The sequence below is a fragment of the Epinephelus moara genome, chromosome 8 (assembly GCF_006386435.1).
Source record: "Epinephelus moara isolate mb chromosome 8, YSFRI_EMoa_1.0, whole genome shotgun sequence".
Taxonomy (NCBI): Eukaryota; Metazoa; Chordata; class Actinopteri; order Perciformes; family Serranidae; genus Epinephelus; species Epinephelus moara.
The window spans coordinates 24,517,832-24,536,416 of record NC_065513.1 but is presented as its reverse complement, the minus strand read 5'-3'; the positions used below and the strand labels follow the sequence as shown (position 1 = coordinate 24,536,416).

At 40.6% G+C, this 18,585-nt stretch overlaps 1 protein-coding gene across 3 annotated transcripts in view; it reads right to left on the bottom strand.

Annotated features, from left to right (window-relative positions):
- Positions 1 to 18,585, bottom strand: part of unc5ca (unc-5 netrin receptor Ca) — a 283,732-nt gene that overhangs the window by 7,585 nt on the left and 257,562 nt on the right. For all 3 annotated transcript variants that reach the window (XM_050050565.1, XM_050050566.1, XM_050050567.1), the window contains 5 exons: positions 15,026 to 15,194; positions 11,693 to 11,926; positions 9,697 to 9,846; positions 9,285 to 9,449; positions 2,779 to 2,957 (listed from right to left, as the gene is read on the bottom strand). In XM_050050565.1, coding sequence (XP_049906522.1) covers positions 2,779 to 2,957; positions 9,285 to 9,449; positions 9,697 to 9,846; positions 11,693 to 11,926; positions 15,026 to 15,194 — 897 coding nt within the window. The remainder of the gene's footprint in view (positions 1 to 2,778; positions 2,958 to 9,284; positions 9,450 to 9,696; positions 9,847 to 11,692; positions 11,927 to 15,025; positions 15,195 to 18,585) is intronic.

Genomic DNA, 18,585 nt, shown 5'->3' with positions numbered 1-18,585 from the left:
TATGTCGTTCAAAATCATTAACAAATGTGATACTATAGTATATTGTCCAAAATCATGAAAAAAAGTCATAGTATAGAATGCTGTCAAAAATCATGGTAAAAAGTCATAGTATAGTATGTCGTCCAAAATCATGAAAAAAAGTCATGGTATAGAATGCTGTCAAAAATCATGACAAAAAGTCATGGTATAGTATGTTGTCCAAAATCATGGAAAAAAAGTCATGGTATAGAATGCTGTCAAAAATCATGACAAAAAGTCATGGTATAGTATGTCGTCCAAAATCATGAAAAAAAGTCATGGTATAGAATGCTGTCAAAAATTATGACAAAAAGTCATAGTATAGTATGTCGTCCAAAATCATGGAAAAAAAAGTCATGGTATAGAATGCTGTCAAAAATCACGAGAAAAAGTCACAGTATAGTATGTCGTCCAAAATCATGAAAAGACATCAAAGTATCATATGTCGTCCAAAATCATGAAAAGACATCAAAGTATCGTATGTCGTCCAAAATCATGAAAAAAAGTCATAGTATAGAATGCTGTCAAAAATCATGACAAAAAGTCGTAGTATATAGTATGTCGTTCAAAATCATTAAAAATGTGATAATATAGTATATTGTCCAAAATCATGAAAAAATTCCATAGTTATAGTATGTCGTCCAAAATCATGAAAAGACATCAAAGTATGGTACGTCATCGTAAATCATAAAAAAAGTCATACTATAGCATGTCGTCCAAAATCATGAAAAAAAGTCATAGTATAGTATGTCGTCCAAAATCATGAAAAATGGCATAGTATTGTATGTAGTCTAAAATCATGAAAAACGCCATTATATAGTAGGTCGTCCAAATTCACGAAAAAACGTCATAGTATAGCATGTCTTCCAAAATCATGTAAAAACGTAAAGGACAGCAAAAGGTAAAAGCTCCTCTGACAAGTACTAATCAAATGTGAACCATTTCTATTTCCTCATACTGTAATGCAAAGATGACAAATGACCCCTTTTTTGTTTTATATTAATGTTTTGAAGGGTTAAATGTAATTAATTTTTACCTAACATTGCTGCTCTTGTTTAAATGTACTTAAAGGATCTGATATCTGACAACAGGTAAAAGAAACTACCTAGAAACATCAAAGAAACATCCTTGATTAAGTCCTGACATCATATATATTGTACTGAATGAAGGAGTGTGGCAAACTTTAAATGGCGTAGGTGAATACTTGTTAGAAAATTCACCATTATGTATGTTCAATTCAAACCATTTTGAGTAAATAGGGAAAAAATGCATTTTGAAGCTGCGTTAGAGTACAAAAATGTGCCAACAAGTCCACAGGGAGAACAGTGTACATAGGAACAGTAAATACTAAAAATGTCGACAGTCAAGTACACAATGGTTGCAGAGGAGAAGTCTGACGCTGAGCCATCTGTGACAAAGATCTCATTGCCGCTTTAAAGTGAAAAAGCCATCAGATTTAAGTCCCTTGGGGATAAAAATGAGACTTTGTGTTCCTCTGTAAATCCTGTGATTGTACTGTTGGCACACTCTGGTACTGTTTAAACACAACCAGAGACGTGTACATCACTGCTCTGCTCCTTTCTGTCTCTGCTCCTGCAGTTTCTTCTTCTTTCTCTTTTCTTTTTTTTTTTGTAAAACCATCCAACAAGCTATTTTCATCACTTTCTTTATTACTTTCTTTCTTTCTCACTTGCCGTCTCAGCCTCCATCTGTCTGCAGTATGTGATAAGGGGTGTCCTGCTGTTAAGTGAACTCCACAGCTGAGATCCACTTCTTTTCTTGTGAGTCTGTTTGTGTGTGCGTGTCCACAATTTCCTTTACCAGTTGTATCAGTACAACAAACCAAAACATCCACAATTACATGTTTGTCTGTGCAAAACTGTGCACGGCTCAGATTTGTTTTTATAGACAAGTTATGCGAGGAGAGACAGCTGTGACGGCAAAGCATGAGTCATACTTTGAACTCACAGACATGACGTGGCAGTGTCAAGAGCAGAGAGGATAAAAGATGGTATTTCCGTACTATCATGTTCCTTTTGAAGAGTGCCTTTTCGCAGAAATGTGGAAGTAAACAACAATTTGGCTAGGTGTCCATTTTTCACCCACGGATATAGAGAATATTTGGCGCCCACATTAACGGACTACATCAGGAGTTGGCTGACTGTTTGAACTATGAGGTGCACATGTGCCCAATTATCCTCTGACAAGCTGCTGGTGAGCAGACCCACAGACTGAATCATCGAGACACATCTGGGGATAGAGATACTAAGGATGCTACCTGTGAGTCAAATGCCAAAGGACAATTGCCTCTTTACTCTCTCTGGATGGGAGAATCAATGATATGTGTTGAAATTGAGTGACTAGATTTCCTGCGCACTAAAGTTTAGAGTAGAGATGCTTTAACTGTTTTTATTTCTATACGAAAAGACATTAAGCATTTGTATTTGTCATTGAGATTTTGTATTTGGAGATAAAATAAGTAATAGAATGAGAATAAAAATGAGACAGACTCATCTCAGTAGAACTGCACCATCTAATTTAATCTACCAGGACTCAGCTGACATTTGAATTCACAGAATCTGACTTCTGCGTCTGTTGTTGAAGAGGTGAGACAGGCCACCTTGATGAGCTGCCATCCTGTTGGGAGAAAACTTTTTTTTTTCTGACTGAATGATGTTCCAAACCAAGCAAAACGCCTGAGGGAAGCATAGAGGAATTAAATGATAAATACTGTGTGTGTCTGTGTGTCTTGTGCATCACCTGTCAAGGTTGAGTTTGTGGGCCAGCATCCTCCAGTCATTGCCTCTGGTCTGCGGTGCATCTAGACTGCCACACAGCTTCTGTCTGATGGATAAAGGAATGCGGAAGGCATTGGGTCCCACTAAGGTTGTGATATTACTGGCAGGGTCCATCAGGGACGTGTCTATGCACTGGACCTCCTGAAAAGACAGAAGGAAACTGGTTAACTGCTGGTTAAAAGAGCAGTGTGTAGGATAATTACATTTAGTGGTGAAGATTGTAGATTGCAACCAGCTAAAACTTCTCCCACGTGCCAAGTGTGAACTCCCAGTTGGGATTCCTTTAATATTCATTGTTCAGGAGCCGAATTATCTGCAGAAATCCCTTTCTCACCAAAAAAGACACCAATAATTAAAACCAGTGACAACACTGAATAAAGCAGTTTCACAGTTACAAATCAGGGTTTTTCAACACTGTTCAGCTCACTGCAGACAGGCTGCTAGCCCAGCACCTGCTAATGTGTACTCACCTTTTTTCTTTGATAACTTAAGATCTAGACATTCAAGAAGCTTTTAGCAGGAGCCAAATTATCCACAGAGGTCTCTTTCTCTCCAAAACAAATGGCAAGATGATTAAAACCAGCAAAAACAATGAATAAAGCAGTTTTATTTTAAAATCAGTGTTTTTATGATGTTTGGCTCATTGCAGAGGGGCTGCTAACTACAGTGGCCGACACAAAAACATAAATGGCCCCATCTAGAACCAGTGTTTGGTTTGTCTGTTTGAGGCTACTTTAGAAACATGGCAGTGCAACTCCAACTCTGTGTAAGAGGACCCCCTATTGAGATAAGAAGGGCTCATTCTAATGTAATGAAACCAAAACAATTCTTATTTTCAGGTGATTAAACACTAAAGAAACCATACTTATTATATTCCATTTCTGCCAATACGTCCCACTAAAACCTACACACTGAGCCTTTAAAGAAAAAAAAGACTAGTTCAGTCAAGAACACTTTAGTCAAAGAAAACTTTATTTCCATCTGCAGTATCATATTTGGGGGCATGGCTCTGTTCTGGGGCCTCTCTGCCTTTCCTCGGACCTATGCAGAAAGCCTCTTCCACGGCCTATGTGGAAAGCCTAGGGTGGAGAGAGCATACCTCTCTGCCCTTCCACGTGCAGACAAAGAAAGCCTGAGGCAGAGAGAGCAAACCTCCCTGCCCCTCCATTCGCCCACATGGAAAGCCTAAGGCAGGGAGAGCAGCAGCTTGCAGAGGAAGCAGCAACAGTAGGCAGGCCAGAGCAGTTTAAATAGGGCGCCCTGAATGAGATTTGCCAGTAGGTTGCATAGAAAGGAATCATGTGATCTATCAGCTGACTCCCTTCCATCGATCAGCTGCTCCATCAGTTGATTGGGCTGTTTGAGATCAGCTGATGTAGCTGGGATGTGAACTGAGCTTGACATCATGTCCTGCCTGAACTGACGCTATGCTCAATCTATTTAAACTTTTTGAAAAGTTTGAAAAAGTTTATTGTTGTGTACAGTGTAATTTCTGCAGCAGAGACACAGGAAACAGCAGTGGGTCTAAGGACAACATACTAGAGAGCCTTAGAGGTAAAATATGGATCATAATGCATATCCATATGGCAACACTGGTAAAGTCAAATCTGTCATATTTCTCTTTCAAATACGTCTCCACATTGATCCTCCTAGCAAAGACTCTACTCGTCTGTCTGCTGCTTGCCGTCAGTTCGACCAATTACAAATAAGCTTCCTAATTAATACAAGAGTGAACCAAACACAAAGATCTGCTTCCAAGCACTCTGTCTCTCCTCTCGCTGTTGATCTCTGTCTCTCCCTAAACCTTCATCCCATTAATCTGCCACTCCTGGGCTGAAAGGAGGCAGCAGCCTAATGAATGTGGCTTGGCAGAGGGAAACAACAACTGCCACTGTTGATGTGAATGATTACTATTTACTGCGTCTACTTAGCCCCAATTTACAGCAGAAAGCTCTCTGCTGCTGGAGATTGAATGACTGATGCAAAGGGACATGTCTGTTCCTCTGTTGAAATAATAAATGCTTCGAACCTGCTTTACTTTGCATTGTTCAACATGAAGAACACTGCCGCCTGGTTGTTGGTCTATGGCATTTTATTTAAGGCATGCACAAAGAGGCTCACTGAATATTGCTTTAGCTATTCAGCTCTAATTACCATACTTGCCAAACATCCCATGTGATCATAGTAATTATTTTGTAAGACTAGGTATGGCCTATTTAAAATGGATTACAGCTGATCACTTAACAAAATATTTAATGTTGTGACAAAACTGTCACTGCCCAAATAGAAGCCCTAATTTTGACTGTGTACTTGTTACACAACCACAGCTCTTTTAGCTGAAGGTATAATGAAATAAGCACAGAATCACATTAGGAAGTGCAAGAGAAAATGCAGGATGGAACATTACTACTGTGCTTTCTTTCACTGTGTGATTTTTGCACCTCTGACAGTTTAATAACTACATGAGAAAAGACACAAAGGCAAATTGTTACTTCTTTGACTCCATCTGCACTTAACAGGCACGTTATGAATATGAGTTAATAAGTGACTCATTGCTTCGTTCACTGAGTTGTCTGACCCTATTACACTTGGTAACAAAATATGGTGGAAAAGGCACGTATTAATCACAATTATAGCCATATTTGAATTTAGTACTCTGAACTATTCTGGCTGCTATTTGAGTTGAGGTCAAAGGTAAAAAAGGCTAATTGTCTGCATTTGTAAATAATTGTTGTAGGTTGGAAGATGGTGTGCATGCTTGTGCCCTGCAGCCGATATTAGCCAGTATTAGCTCATCAAAGATAATTCAAAGACAGTGGGCCCTGTTTAAATGATCAATAACCAATATGCAACTCCACTTTTGCTAGTCAAATGGGTCATAATCTGAGTTCAAAGTAAGAAGCAAGGGGCAAAGGGATTGTATTTAATCCTTAATGAATCATAGGTGTGTTTTCAGCATAATCAATCAATCAATCAATACATTTTATTTATATAGCCCAATATCACATAACATGATTTCAAACAATTAGAGTGTCATCTCCTATAAATTCAGGTGCCTGCACACCTGGGGACATATTCACAAAGCTTCCTAGTGCAAAGAGCTGCCATGACGTTTTCTGAGAATTTACCCCTAAAATGAAAACTAGGTCCTTAAAGATAAAAGTTATTCACAGAGCATCTTAGACCTTAAAAGAGCTCCTAAGGTGAAAAACTGTTAGGAGCAGGGAGGAGGACTTTTAAGAGGCTCAAGAGTTTCGTAAGCAGAGAGGAAAATGGTGGAAACGAAAATGAAATGCTAATGATGAAATGCTAACACTGTAACGCCAAAAACAAAATGATCACACTAAGTTATCTGGAAAACTGGAATAATGCAACAGTGCAGCAGTGATGACTTGGGTCTGTCTCAACCTTCCATCAGTAGAGTGATCACACAAACAATGACAACACTTTCAGTCTCATATTGGGATGTAGTTCATTTCATTTCCACTGGGTGTCCACACCATGCAGGCTCACAAAAGAGCGTGTCTGTGACAACCAATCACATCTTTTAAAAGAATGCATCATACCTATTAATGGGATCAACCACACCTCCTCACTAAGGTAAACGTTTCTGTCCCTTCCTTGCTCAGAGTTGCTCTGAGAACTCCTAAATCACTCCTAAGCTAGGACTCCTTACTAAAAGCTTTTAGTCTAAGTTAGGAGCTCTCTGAGAGTGTTCTCAGAATGTTTGTGAATACAGCCCCTGGTGCATTGCTATAAACATAGAGGATCTGGCAAACTGGAGAAGTGATTTTCTACTGAGAGTGATACAGTAATGTCACTGCAACAAATACTGCGGGACAATTAAGCAGCAAAACTAAAAACTTTAGTTATAAACTTGCCGACGGGAAACAAAGCTGAACTTTTAGCCTCTATTATAATCAATGAAGTTACATGGCTCCTCGTGCATAAATGCGCACAGTGTCTCTCTTAATGGGGAGCCTGTTCCGGAGATACAGCTCTGCTCTGCTATGCTCACTTTTCGATAATGTAATTAATATTTCCTCATTAATGATGTATTAATTCATCCACCCGAAACCCATTCCTGCATCCCTGTGTGTGTAATAAGCTGAGTGTATGTGCGTTGTGAACCCAGCTTTGTAGGCGCATTTTATTAATCTGAAAAATGGGCCCTTTAAGTAGTAGGAAAATACTGCTCTTTAGACTAGTTTCTTGTTGGTAGATGACACAGTTGCTTTCTGCTGCCTCAAGGTAGCAATCCACCCATAATGCACCGTGCAAGTTACTTCCAAAATGTGGGCGCTGGCCTTGAAAATATCAGCTGAGTTGGCCTGAAACTAGCAATGAAGTTGCATGGCACTGTGCGCCACTTTGCGCCGGGCATATGATAGGGCCCATAACTGTGTATATGTTGGCTGAAATGACAAGTATGCTCAGTGTGTCTGAGAAAGTTTAGAAACTGTGTCCCTATGGCATTATCTTCCTGCCTGAGAGGACAGGTTTATTTTTCTATCATAAAATGTCTCCTTCAGTATATATCTTTGTCGCGAAAGAAAAAAAACCAAAAAAAAAAAACAATCCTTATCAAAAAAATGTTTTTGCTTTCAGAAAAGGCCTCACAAATCTAGTATCTGTCGGGCTCTTGATCTGTACACATACACTTTAACACACACACACACACACACACACACACACACACACACACACACGCAAGCACACAAACACTATAGTGCATAACCCTGGACAGGAAGACATAAAAGTGGTGCCAGGAGGACTGAGACAGCAGGATTTTTCTACATCGTTAACTGGAGATATCCTGCAACTATTAAACAACTCAAACTCCACATTCTGACATTTGTTCGGTGACCAGTGTTGGAGAGGTACAAAATATGTGCAACCGTTGCTGCTGCTGCAACTACTCCTCTACACGCAGTCAAAAATCAACTTACCTGGTTAAATGGGGGTTAAAAAATTCTAAAGTGCAAAGCTATCACCCGTGAACGCCATGAGAGAATTCAAAGCAGTGACATTCCAGAGGAACTGTCTGACCTCCGACCAAAACTCTTCGCACACGGACACAGACACACACAGACACACACAGACACACACACACACACACACACACACACACACACACACACACACACACACACAGTGACTCTGTGGTTACATGGACTAGCAAAATCAAAGACGAGTTATTCCTCTCGTGTTATGTGACCTCTAGCCTCAGTATGAATGATTGAACAGAGTCACAGAACCATAGCAGGAGCTCTGACTGTCTGACAGATAGAGAAAAACTTGGTGACTTTAGGACCTTCAGTACGGGAATGTAGCAGCCTTTCTCTCTGTGTGACTGTGTTCATATCTTGCCAGTATGTATCATTTTATCCCTCAGTATGTCCTCAGCCAGTGTGAGATAAAGTTTTATTCCGCAGTTTTCTCAACCAACACCTAATAAACAAAGTTTGTTTTGCTGTGTGCATGTGGATTTCTACAAACTACCATCCATCCGTCCATCCATTTTCATCCACTTATCTGGCGCTAGGATGTGGGGGCAGCAGGCTAAGGTACTTCAGACATCTCTCTCCTCAGCAATGTTTTCCAACTCCTCCAGGGGGATCCTGAGGTGTTCCCAAACCAGGTGAGATATATAATCCTTCTAGCATATTCTGGGTCTGCCCCAGGGCCTCCTACCAGCTGGACCTGCCTGGAAAACCTCTATTGAGAGGCACCCAGGAGGCATCCTGATCAGATGTCTGAACTACCTTAACTGGCCCCTTTCAACACGCAGGAGCAGTGGCTTTACTTCAAGCTCCTTCCGGATGTCCGAGCTCCTTACTCTATCACCATGGCTGAGCCCAGCCACTCCACAGAGTAAACTCATTTTGACTGCTTGTATTCACGACCTAACTGTTTCGGTCATTACCCAGAGCTAAAGACCATAGGTGAGGGTTGGGACATAGATGGACCAGTAAATCGAGAGCTTTGCCTTCCAGCTCAGCTCCCTCTTCATCACGATGGTCTGGCCTAGCGTCTGCATCACTGCTGACACCTTGCCATACCATCTGTCCATCTCACGCTCCTTTGCTTGGGGCAGTAACTCTCTCCCAGCCCCAAGGGGGCTATCCACCATTTTTCAGCAGAGAACCATTGGCTTCAGATTTGGAGGTGCTGACTCTCATTCCGACTTCTTCACACTCGGCTGCAAACTGCCCAGTGCATGCTGGAGGTCATGGTGTGATGAAGCCAACAGAACCACATCATCTGCAAAAAGCAGAGATGCAATTCTGATGTGCCCAAACCGGACCCCCTTCCTCCCCCTGCTGCACCTTGAGATCCTGTCCATGAATATCCCAAACAGAACCAGTGACGAGGGACAACCATGATTGACACAGCTCTAACTTAGGTTATACAGGGACCGGCTGGCTCGTAGCAACAACCCTAGTCCCCCATATTCTGTAAACTTACCTCCTCCAATGTGTTGCTGAGCTGAAAGATCTGACCTTCTCCTTCCACCTGCCGTACACACAGCTTGCAGCTGATCTCTGTGGTGGCTGGGCTCAGTCTCTCCAGGGTGAAGGTACAGTGAAGAGTTCTCTGGCTGCCACTCCACACCTGGTAGAAAGGAATCTCCTGGGGAAAAAAAACAATATGCATGTTTTTGTAGAACAAATTTCAAACAGGTAACCTGATGGGTCAAAGTATTGTCCAACTGTGTCTATGACTAATATTGATGGCTGCGTTCCGTAAAACATGTTTGCACCCTTTTTTTGCTAATTTTACAACTTTGGATCAAAGCTTAACGGGACAATGCATGTCCAAAATCAAATGTAGATATACCTAGATATTAAATGTATATGTATGTGCATATCCCTCTCACCTGATACTTTGCAATTAGTTTGCTCTTCCAGTGTGTGTGTGGCACGTCATGGATCGACAGCCTCAGATTGTGTGTGCTGTCTTTAAAGTTCAGGGTCTTCGGCTCATCCAGAAGCTTCCCTCCCATCTGGGTCTCCATCTGAAGAACCTCCTACATAAAACCACACACACACATACACACAAAAACTCAATACTAATTTCAGATTTCCTCCTCAACTTTGCTTCCATCTTGTTCACTGAACCATGTATTATCATACAGCATTAGAGATGGCAGACAGTCTTTCATTTATCTTGCATAATAACTGCAGACAATGGCGTCCTGAATGTTGCCTTGAAGTACACAGCACCACAAAACACTTGAAACACATGAAAGTCTTCATTAAGATATCATCAGAGAGCTCAGTAGTTGTATTCCCTGGATTTAAGCAAAGCTTAGCTCTGCTAACCGCACTCAGCTGAAGAGAGACATTAAGATGCTCAATAAAAACCTTGATTAATAATGCACCAGCAGTCAAAGTACTGCTGTTGTGAGGATGTGGGAAATGAAGCATATCTTTAAAGTAAGACAGTAAATTAAATTACTTCTATTGACTTTTTAAAATGACCTCAGTGCACCATATTACTTCTAAAAATAATACCAAGAAAAGTAATAATTGACTGATTATTCAAGATCTGGCAGCCCATTGTTCTCTTTTCCATCATCCTTCTCTTTCTACCATGACAAGATGACAGTCATGACTTTTCCTTGTGCACTCTCTAAAAAGTTTTAAAGATACTCTGCAGTCTCACTCAGGACAGGTTCAAGAGATGATGCGCTGTACTCAGTGTGGGTTTTTATTTTAATTCACTATCTGAGATTTCACAAAATGAAGGAAAAAATCAGTTTATGTAAAACTGGTAATGTCCGTTTGATGTCTTTGTCCATTTTGGAAACCAAAGGAAGCAGCACATTTTACTTTGCTGTGCTGCAGCTGTTTTAATAATACATTGCACACACAGTCCTGTGGGGATCTTTGCTCATCCTTTTCAAATTGACTTCTGTATATCAAGTAAGCCCACACCAACAGAGTACTAAGAAAGGACCTTTGCCCTCCGGATGCATAATGGTAAACACACACATGATTGATCAACATATTTACAGGCTCATGAATTGTACACAAACACTTCAACGAATAAATAAACACACATCCACACAAATGCTCAGTTTCTGTTGGAGGATTAAGTTATCAGTATGATTTCTGATGCCTCCTACAACCTTTTCAAAATAATCAATTCCTCCTTCCCATCATCTTCCTACACGGCAGCTCTACAGTAGATATACAGCAGAGACTTCCCCTTTGAAACGCAAACCGATCAATTATACTACACACAGTCTCCATCATTAAAAAGTCCACCTCTGAACTTTGTTTCCAAGCTGCAATTGCTTGTTTGAAATGGTAAAACTGGGTGTGCGTTGATGTTTGTGTGAGCGTGTGCGTGGCTGTGTGCCACACTGACACTTGACTTATCATTGCATGCATAAATTACCAATGTTAATCTCCCGTATCAGATGGTCCCCCCAGTGCTTTGAATTTGTTTAAATTCTAAAGCGTCGTTATTCTGACATTGCTTGACCCTGTTTTGTTTACCGCTTCTCAGCTCACTTCCAGAAGACTAGAGGTGAGAAAACTTCTGTTTATGACTCTAGACAATCACTTCTATTCAAGCTACAATACATTGTATTTCAAATGCAAATTACCATGGAACTGCTTAAGCATGGGTGGTCCAAGAGAGAACAAAATCCCTCAAAGGACTAAAGAACACAACAAAGGACTCGCTCTAAAATATAATAAAAATAAACACACATCTTTTTTTTGTCTCTCTTCACCGCTTTTGAAAACACTGGAAAAACTCAGTAATTGTGCACACTGTAGATACATACTGTGTGCAGCATGTGTGTGTGTACATATAAGTTAATTCAATTATTAAGTTGGATTCACTTAGTTTCAATACTTTACCTTGAGTGCATCCTGTGTGTCGTCCAGGCAATAAACCCTGATGTGATAGTCCAAAGTTGTGCAGGAGACGGGTCCAAAGACAGCCAGTTTGAGCCTCTTGGCGGCTGCCTTGCAGATTGACTGGCCCACCAGGCAGTAAGTCCCCAGTGTCTCTGTTAAGATGTGACATGCCTCCGAGTCCATCTGCACATAGCAGGGGGTGGTGAAGTTTTCTTCTCCCACTACAACCACATCCTGTAGGAATCACACACACACACACACATACACAAAGTCACACACAGTTTTAGACTCTCAGAGTGTCCTGCTGAGTCTGTGATGAGTGGCTGAAACTGGCATATTGTAAATCTACCATGTGAGCCGTCACGCATCGCAACTGAAGAGAAATCTTCAGAGGGCTTTATTCGACACAGACAGTACCTTTCAAAAAACAAGCCTTTATGTCCGATTACAGCTATATACTGTAATAAGAACTTAGTATCATATATCATTGATTGGCTTGTCTGTCTTATGATCTGTCAAAGCAAACTCAACAGTTCCTCGATCTGTTTCACATTGAATCGAGGCAAAATTCCCTACCTTTGCGACAACAGCGATTATATTTAAACAACACACTATCATCAACATAGTGATGAGTAAGATATAACTATGTTATCCTGCTGATAGAGAAACACTGGAAATGTAGATTGCTGAATTTACAAAGTGAGCCACACTCATACTTGCCAACCCTCCAAATTTTCACTGGAGACTCCTCTTTTTCATTGCCCTCTATTGAGTCACAGTTTATCATCAATTTTTCACTCTTTTTTTCTTTTTTGTTATCACAAGCTGTTTCTGGCACTCTACAGCATGTTAAACCCCTTAAACTCTACAAGTCTACTGTTTCCACCCGCACAACCTTACAGCTACACCAAATGTCATTTCATGGCATGCAAGTGACATGGAAGACAACTGCTCAGAGACAAGAGAGAGAATGAAGAGTACTAAAAGACAGAAATGCTCAAGCATGGGGGTCACACACTACTATGAAATGAATGTATGAATGAAAACTGATAAATAGTCTATGCCAGAGATTCACAGAAGTTTAAGCCAGAGGGGCAAATTAATTTGTATTTTGAATAATCTGTTAAAGTTAAATTAATAGCATTTAACCTAAACATACTGCCAGTGTATTAGTGTAGCTACTTATCTATTTATTTTTATTCTATCCATTTCTTTTAAAATCACCAGAATTCAAGAAACAAAGTCTCTTAAACTCTTAAATTTCTCTGGGGGAGGACCACCAGACTGCCTGTTTTAGTTTTAAATCCTCCCTTTTTTTAAAGTCTCAATGTTGTCAAGTTTGGCCACAGTCCAGGTCATTTATTTTTTTCTCTGCCTGTATTTGGAAACAGCCTTTATTTGTCCATGCAGACTGCTTTTAGTGAGACCTGGGCATTATTTGAATACTGGCTTTATTTGAGAATTTAAGGGGATTAAGCCACATTCTGTCTGTTAACACGACACAACTGGACCTGCGTTCCGTGCCATTTCCACTAATGCAAACAACCCCTGAATAAGCAGGCCGTGGTTTCTAAGTGATGCCTTCCTTTGTTGCTTTAAACAGGTATTTTTTAATGCAGCGCCAGTGCTGATGTGTGCAGAGCTGTGGTAACTATGAAGAAATCATTGTTCAGCAAAATGTACCCTACTATACATTTTTAAATTTGAATTATTTTGGCTTGTGGATCTTTTTTTATAAGGCAATGACTCATCTTGTTAGTGTGGTAATTCATCTGAGAAAACCAGTAACTGTGCTACTGACTCCTCGATTCATGTAGAGACACTGAATTGAAATGTAAATGCATGTCTGGTTGTACATATGACTTCTGAGAGTAAATCAAGGAGTCTATTAGGAGACTGATAACACTTGTTTGGAGCTGCTGTCTGTGAAGTGTGTCCAATTCAGCTGTGATTATCTGCTGGCTGTTGCTCATATCATTTCTACAGCTTCCTGTCATAGCTGGAGTTATGGTAAATCCATATAGCTCTATGGGATGGGTGAGGATGCACAGGCTCACCGTGGCCTCTTCATATAAGCACCGGATCTTCAATTAGTTGTGTGCATATTCATGTTGGTGTGTGTGACTGTGAGCGCACGTCTGTGGATGCAAACGTGCTGCAGCGCGGAGGCGTCCTACACGCACACGTGTGATACAAATATTGAGTTTTGAAGCGCAGTTCATGGGGAGCTGTGTTCCTACAGATGAGCAAGCCAAATCAATACAAAGAGGTAGGGAAGCAATATGGTATGAATCTGTTATTACTGGTAATCACAACCGTGGCTGCTCCCCCCTGATGTGAGGGGAATTCAATTACCTTCCTCTCCCTGTTTTGGGGAAAACTTTCTGATGGGAAATGGATGTTCTACTGCAATAAGAGAAAAACAAATCGACTTCCTGATGAAATTCCACTTTTCATTTTTCTCATCTTTACCCAGTCTGCACCCAACCCCTTCTGTTTCTCTCTCCCCGTCTCTCACTCACACATACACACACACACACACAGAATCTTATGCATGGCTAATTGTGCAGAGACATTGTGTTGAGCTGTGATAAGCAACAGAAGACAGCATACGGGGGCCTTGTAGACACAGTGATGCTGCAAGACAGCCTTATCACCCACACCCACACACAAGGATACACACACGCACGCATTCACACACAAACAGACAAATGCGCATACATATGCAGTCACGCACACACGGAAACAGATTGCTGAGGTAGAGACTTCATGCTGAGAGACACGGGAGGAGGGAGAGAGAGAGAAGGGCAGAAAAAAAAGGAGGGATAGAAACATAAGAAGGAAGATGAGAGAAGAGGAGGATGGCAGGAGCATAACAAATTGCTTCTGATAGGAGTCTTCAACCCCCTGCTTGTCTACTAGCCTGTAGGCACTTTGTGTTTACTGAATTTTCTCTCCTTCCCTTTCTTTTCCTCTCCCTCCCTCCCTCCCTCACTGTGTGTAACGCAGGCCATTCTTCTGGGAGAATATGACAATGTTTGTTAGCATGTGTATACTGTGTGAGTCACACTGTGTACCTGGCTATGTATTAATGACTAATGTGTGATGGTGCATGTTTATTTTGTGTAAACACATCATATACATTGGATTATTAAGATGCTAGGTGTGTACTTGTTTGTGCATCTAGGTGTATTTCTTTTATCCCTATTTGTTGGCAACAAAGTGACGGCTTTTCTCTTTGCAGGTTGAAACTGTGGGACTCAAAAGTTGCACATTACAGCTCACTAACAACAGAGCAACACAAACACAAAAGATACAGTGCTAAACACTCACCTCCCACTCTCCCATGGCCAGTTGGTTCTTCAGCTGTATCAGCCAGTCTTCCTGGACGTTGTCAGCACAGTGGTGGATGGTGAGGATCACTGGTCTGGTCAGCAGGGCTCCTGGAGGTCCACAACTCACCACTGGGCTCAGCACTGTCTGGATGTCCTCTACCGGGGGTCTGGAAAAGACAGATAACACCGCGGAGAGATGATTCTTTAGAAGACGACACGAGGGCTGCACTGTTGGCTACCACTTAGTGTGAGCATCAACTGCAGAAAGCAGTATTGATTTCACTCCCGGTCTGTGTTATTTCTCAGAATGTTCATATATGGAAAAACTCAGCTGGCATAATAAGGAGGGCAGGTGGACAGTTACGTTAGAGTGAGATAGACTAGCTAGAGCTGATGAGAATATTAGAGAGTACAACAGATAAGAGCAGAGTCGCAAAAAAATTCAATCAAAGGATGATTAGTGCAGTCAGCAGGGCTTCAGGTCGGCCTCAGCTGGAGTCAGTGGTTCAATAAATGAGCACTGGTCACAGCCTCTTCGGCTCTATACAGTAAAGTCAGAGCAACAGAATACAACAGGATAATACACAGTGAACACCACAGTCATAGAATTAGAACAGAACAGACTTTCCCATTTAAATAACTGTAACAGGATGATCAGAGCGGTGGCCATTTTTATGTGTACTGTTGCCAAGGGGTGTGCCATATCATCTTGTTCACGATAATACTGGTATAGCCTAATTTTTAATATCATGTGAATTCATATTGTGATACTTGCAAGATTAGGACGTGATGACATTGACGTCATACTGTTACCCATGGCAACAACAAGCATGGCTGAAAACGAAATAATTACAGACTCCGTGGTGGTTTCAAAAAGAGGAGCAGCTTCAGTAGTGTGGAATGAACTGTGGCATCCTGAATGTTTCATGAACAGCCCCGCACTTCTCAGACTCTTTTAGTGACATACCGCTCAGAGGGAACTCATTCAGTGGCTCCTCTGGCAGCAGCACAGCGTCTCTCCCTCTCCTCTCTCGCAGTGCACACATGGGAGTCGGTATTGTTTTGTCATAAACCTTTGGTAATGCAAACCTACGTGATGCTTGTGGCTCAACAAAAAAACTACATATATGTGAATGTGCGATAGTTATGGTATCATAACAGCCTGTCACAGGTTACAGCGTGATGATTAGAGGAGAAATAGCAGAGCATAAAGGTCCAGGTGGAAAAAAACAACAACTCAATAATTTAGGATTTTGCTAAAACTGAAGGAAATCACCTGTTAATTTATCTATATAGATCTCAGGGTACATATTTTTTATATTTGGGAGCTGTTTAAATGTGTAATTTGAAATTAGGGATCATATTTGTTTAGTTTTTACTAAGGATTTGATGGCAAATTGTAAAACTATATCACTTATTTTTTTGCAATTCTATGTTCTTAAATTAAATGTTAATCTTAAATTAATCATAAATCTTATTTTTACTTATTTGTCACATAGAATATAGTTATTGCAAAAATACCCTGAAATATTGTGGTTTCATTTCAGGGCTGTATCGCCCACCCCTACCGTTGCCATTGCAACCACTGTAGCAGGCTGACTTACATATACTGTAAACATCCCTATAAATAAACAGACTTGGAGGAAATAGCTGAGGTGAGGTTTTGCAGAAATGGCCAAACAAGCAATTAAGCAATCTGTTACTTTAAAAATATTACCACAACTGTTATTTTCCTGTTTGTTTTGTTGCCATTAATTGCATGTTAGTCGAAACATGTAAACTAAAACTGTAGCTCTGTCCCCATGGAACTGGGTAGCTGAGGGGCCGAGAGACAGGGGAAAAACAGTGTGCAGATCAGCACATTTTCACATCTAACTTGGTTAAATTAAGAGTTTACTTCATCCAAACCAGAGCTGGTGATTGTTAGAGCAGTGGACTAACTAATGAGATGACTAAGAGGACTAACTAAGACAGTTTTGGTGAGTTTTGAGTGTATTTTACATGAGTTAACAAGGCACTTAAGCTAATGTCACTCTTAATTCAGTGAAAGAGAAAAATTCAGATTGGTATTCAGTTGTATTTTTCTGTTTATGCAGGAAAACAGATGTAAGAATAGCCAAAAAACACAGTCCTCAAACTAGTAAGTGTGACAAAATGACCACGGGAAACAGTTCAATGTCATTTCTACTTTCAGTCTATTTCTGTTGTTAACATCCTCAGTATCTATTATTTATTACTATTCTGTCATTAATATATTGAAAAGTTAAATATGGAAATAGGTCTGAACATGTCCGTAATCCATTATCCAGTCATTTTCTTCCCTCGTGTTGCTGAAGATATTTATTGACTGGGAAAAAAGCCCATACATGCAGAGGAGATGGATCTTAATTTTAACACAGATTTTTTTTCCAGCCCACCTTGTGTCAGGGGGGAACTAATCCCTAGCAGTAATATCGATTTGGTGGTTGGAGCTCATTATTGACCCATGATGGGTTCACATGGGTAGGAGAAGCTAACGGATAAAAACAGAGCGACTGGAACTGTAACAGCACCCTCTGACTCACCTAATGCAGGGGTTACGCCTTAATGAATTACAGTGTTATTGATCTGTGAAGTTATGTATCTTTTATCGTTCAAATGGAGAAAATAGATGTTGTGTGAGCAGAAAAGTGGACACCTGAGGGTTCAGTCGTAATGAGCTAAACCACATGATTCTAGCTTGCAAAGTGTTGCTGAGGCAAGTCAATTGGAGCTGTGTGATTTTTGCTAGCCAGCTATTGACTGTGAGGAAGCCAGAGAAGAGGTCTGGCTCTTAGAAAAACTGTAGCGCACTGCAGGGGGCCTAATTCTTATTGACTGCTATTGACTGGGGAGAGGCTTGAATGGTTGCATGGGATGAAAAACATGAGTTAAGTGTCCTGAAGCTCAGGTCATGTAAAGGCTTTGAAGAGTTAGTTCACCCAAATTATTAAAGAAGATATTTCTTTGCTCAGCAGTTGTGGTATTAAGCCAGGCTGACATTAGTACTGTTTTTTTTATTCGCTGTTTCTGAACATTTTGCCACCTTCCCAAATACAATCAAGGTGAATTTAATGTAGTTTATTGTGCTAACAGCACTAAGCAATTACACTGGAAAGACTAAAAAGCAATGTGTCCTTCAAGAACACAGTGTCCTTGTTACATTGCATATTACACAAACCTTGCAGCAAATAAAGAAAACAAATTGCCAATATGACAACTAGTGACAGCATCTTCTGTAGATTATCCAGTGTAAAATGGCCACTACGAGATGTTTCTCTGTAATTACTACATTTAAACTTTTTTAAAGGTGCAAACAAAATGAAATGACCCCAATCATAATGTAGTAGCTGTGCTCCATTGCGCTCGTTTCAGATTTCCTTCATTTTCAGGCTGGTTTTGTGGATTTGGAGCTAAATGTTGTGCCTGGGACACGTCGTGTATTAATGATACTCGTTACCTGGAGAGGTTGGAAAAAGATATACGTTTCTTCCCTGTTCCAAAACCAAAATCAAACCCTGAAAAGTGTAGGGTTAGCTA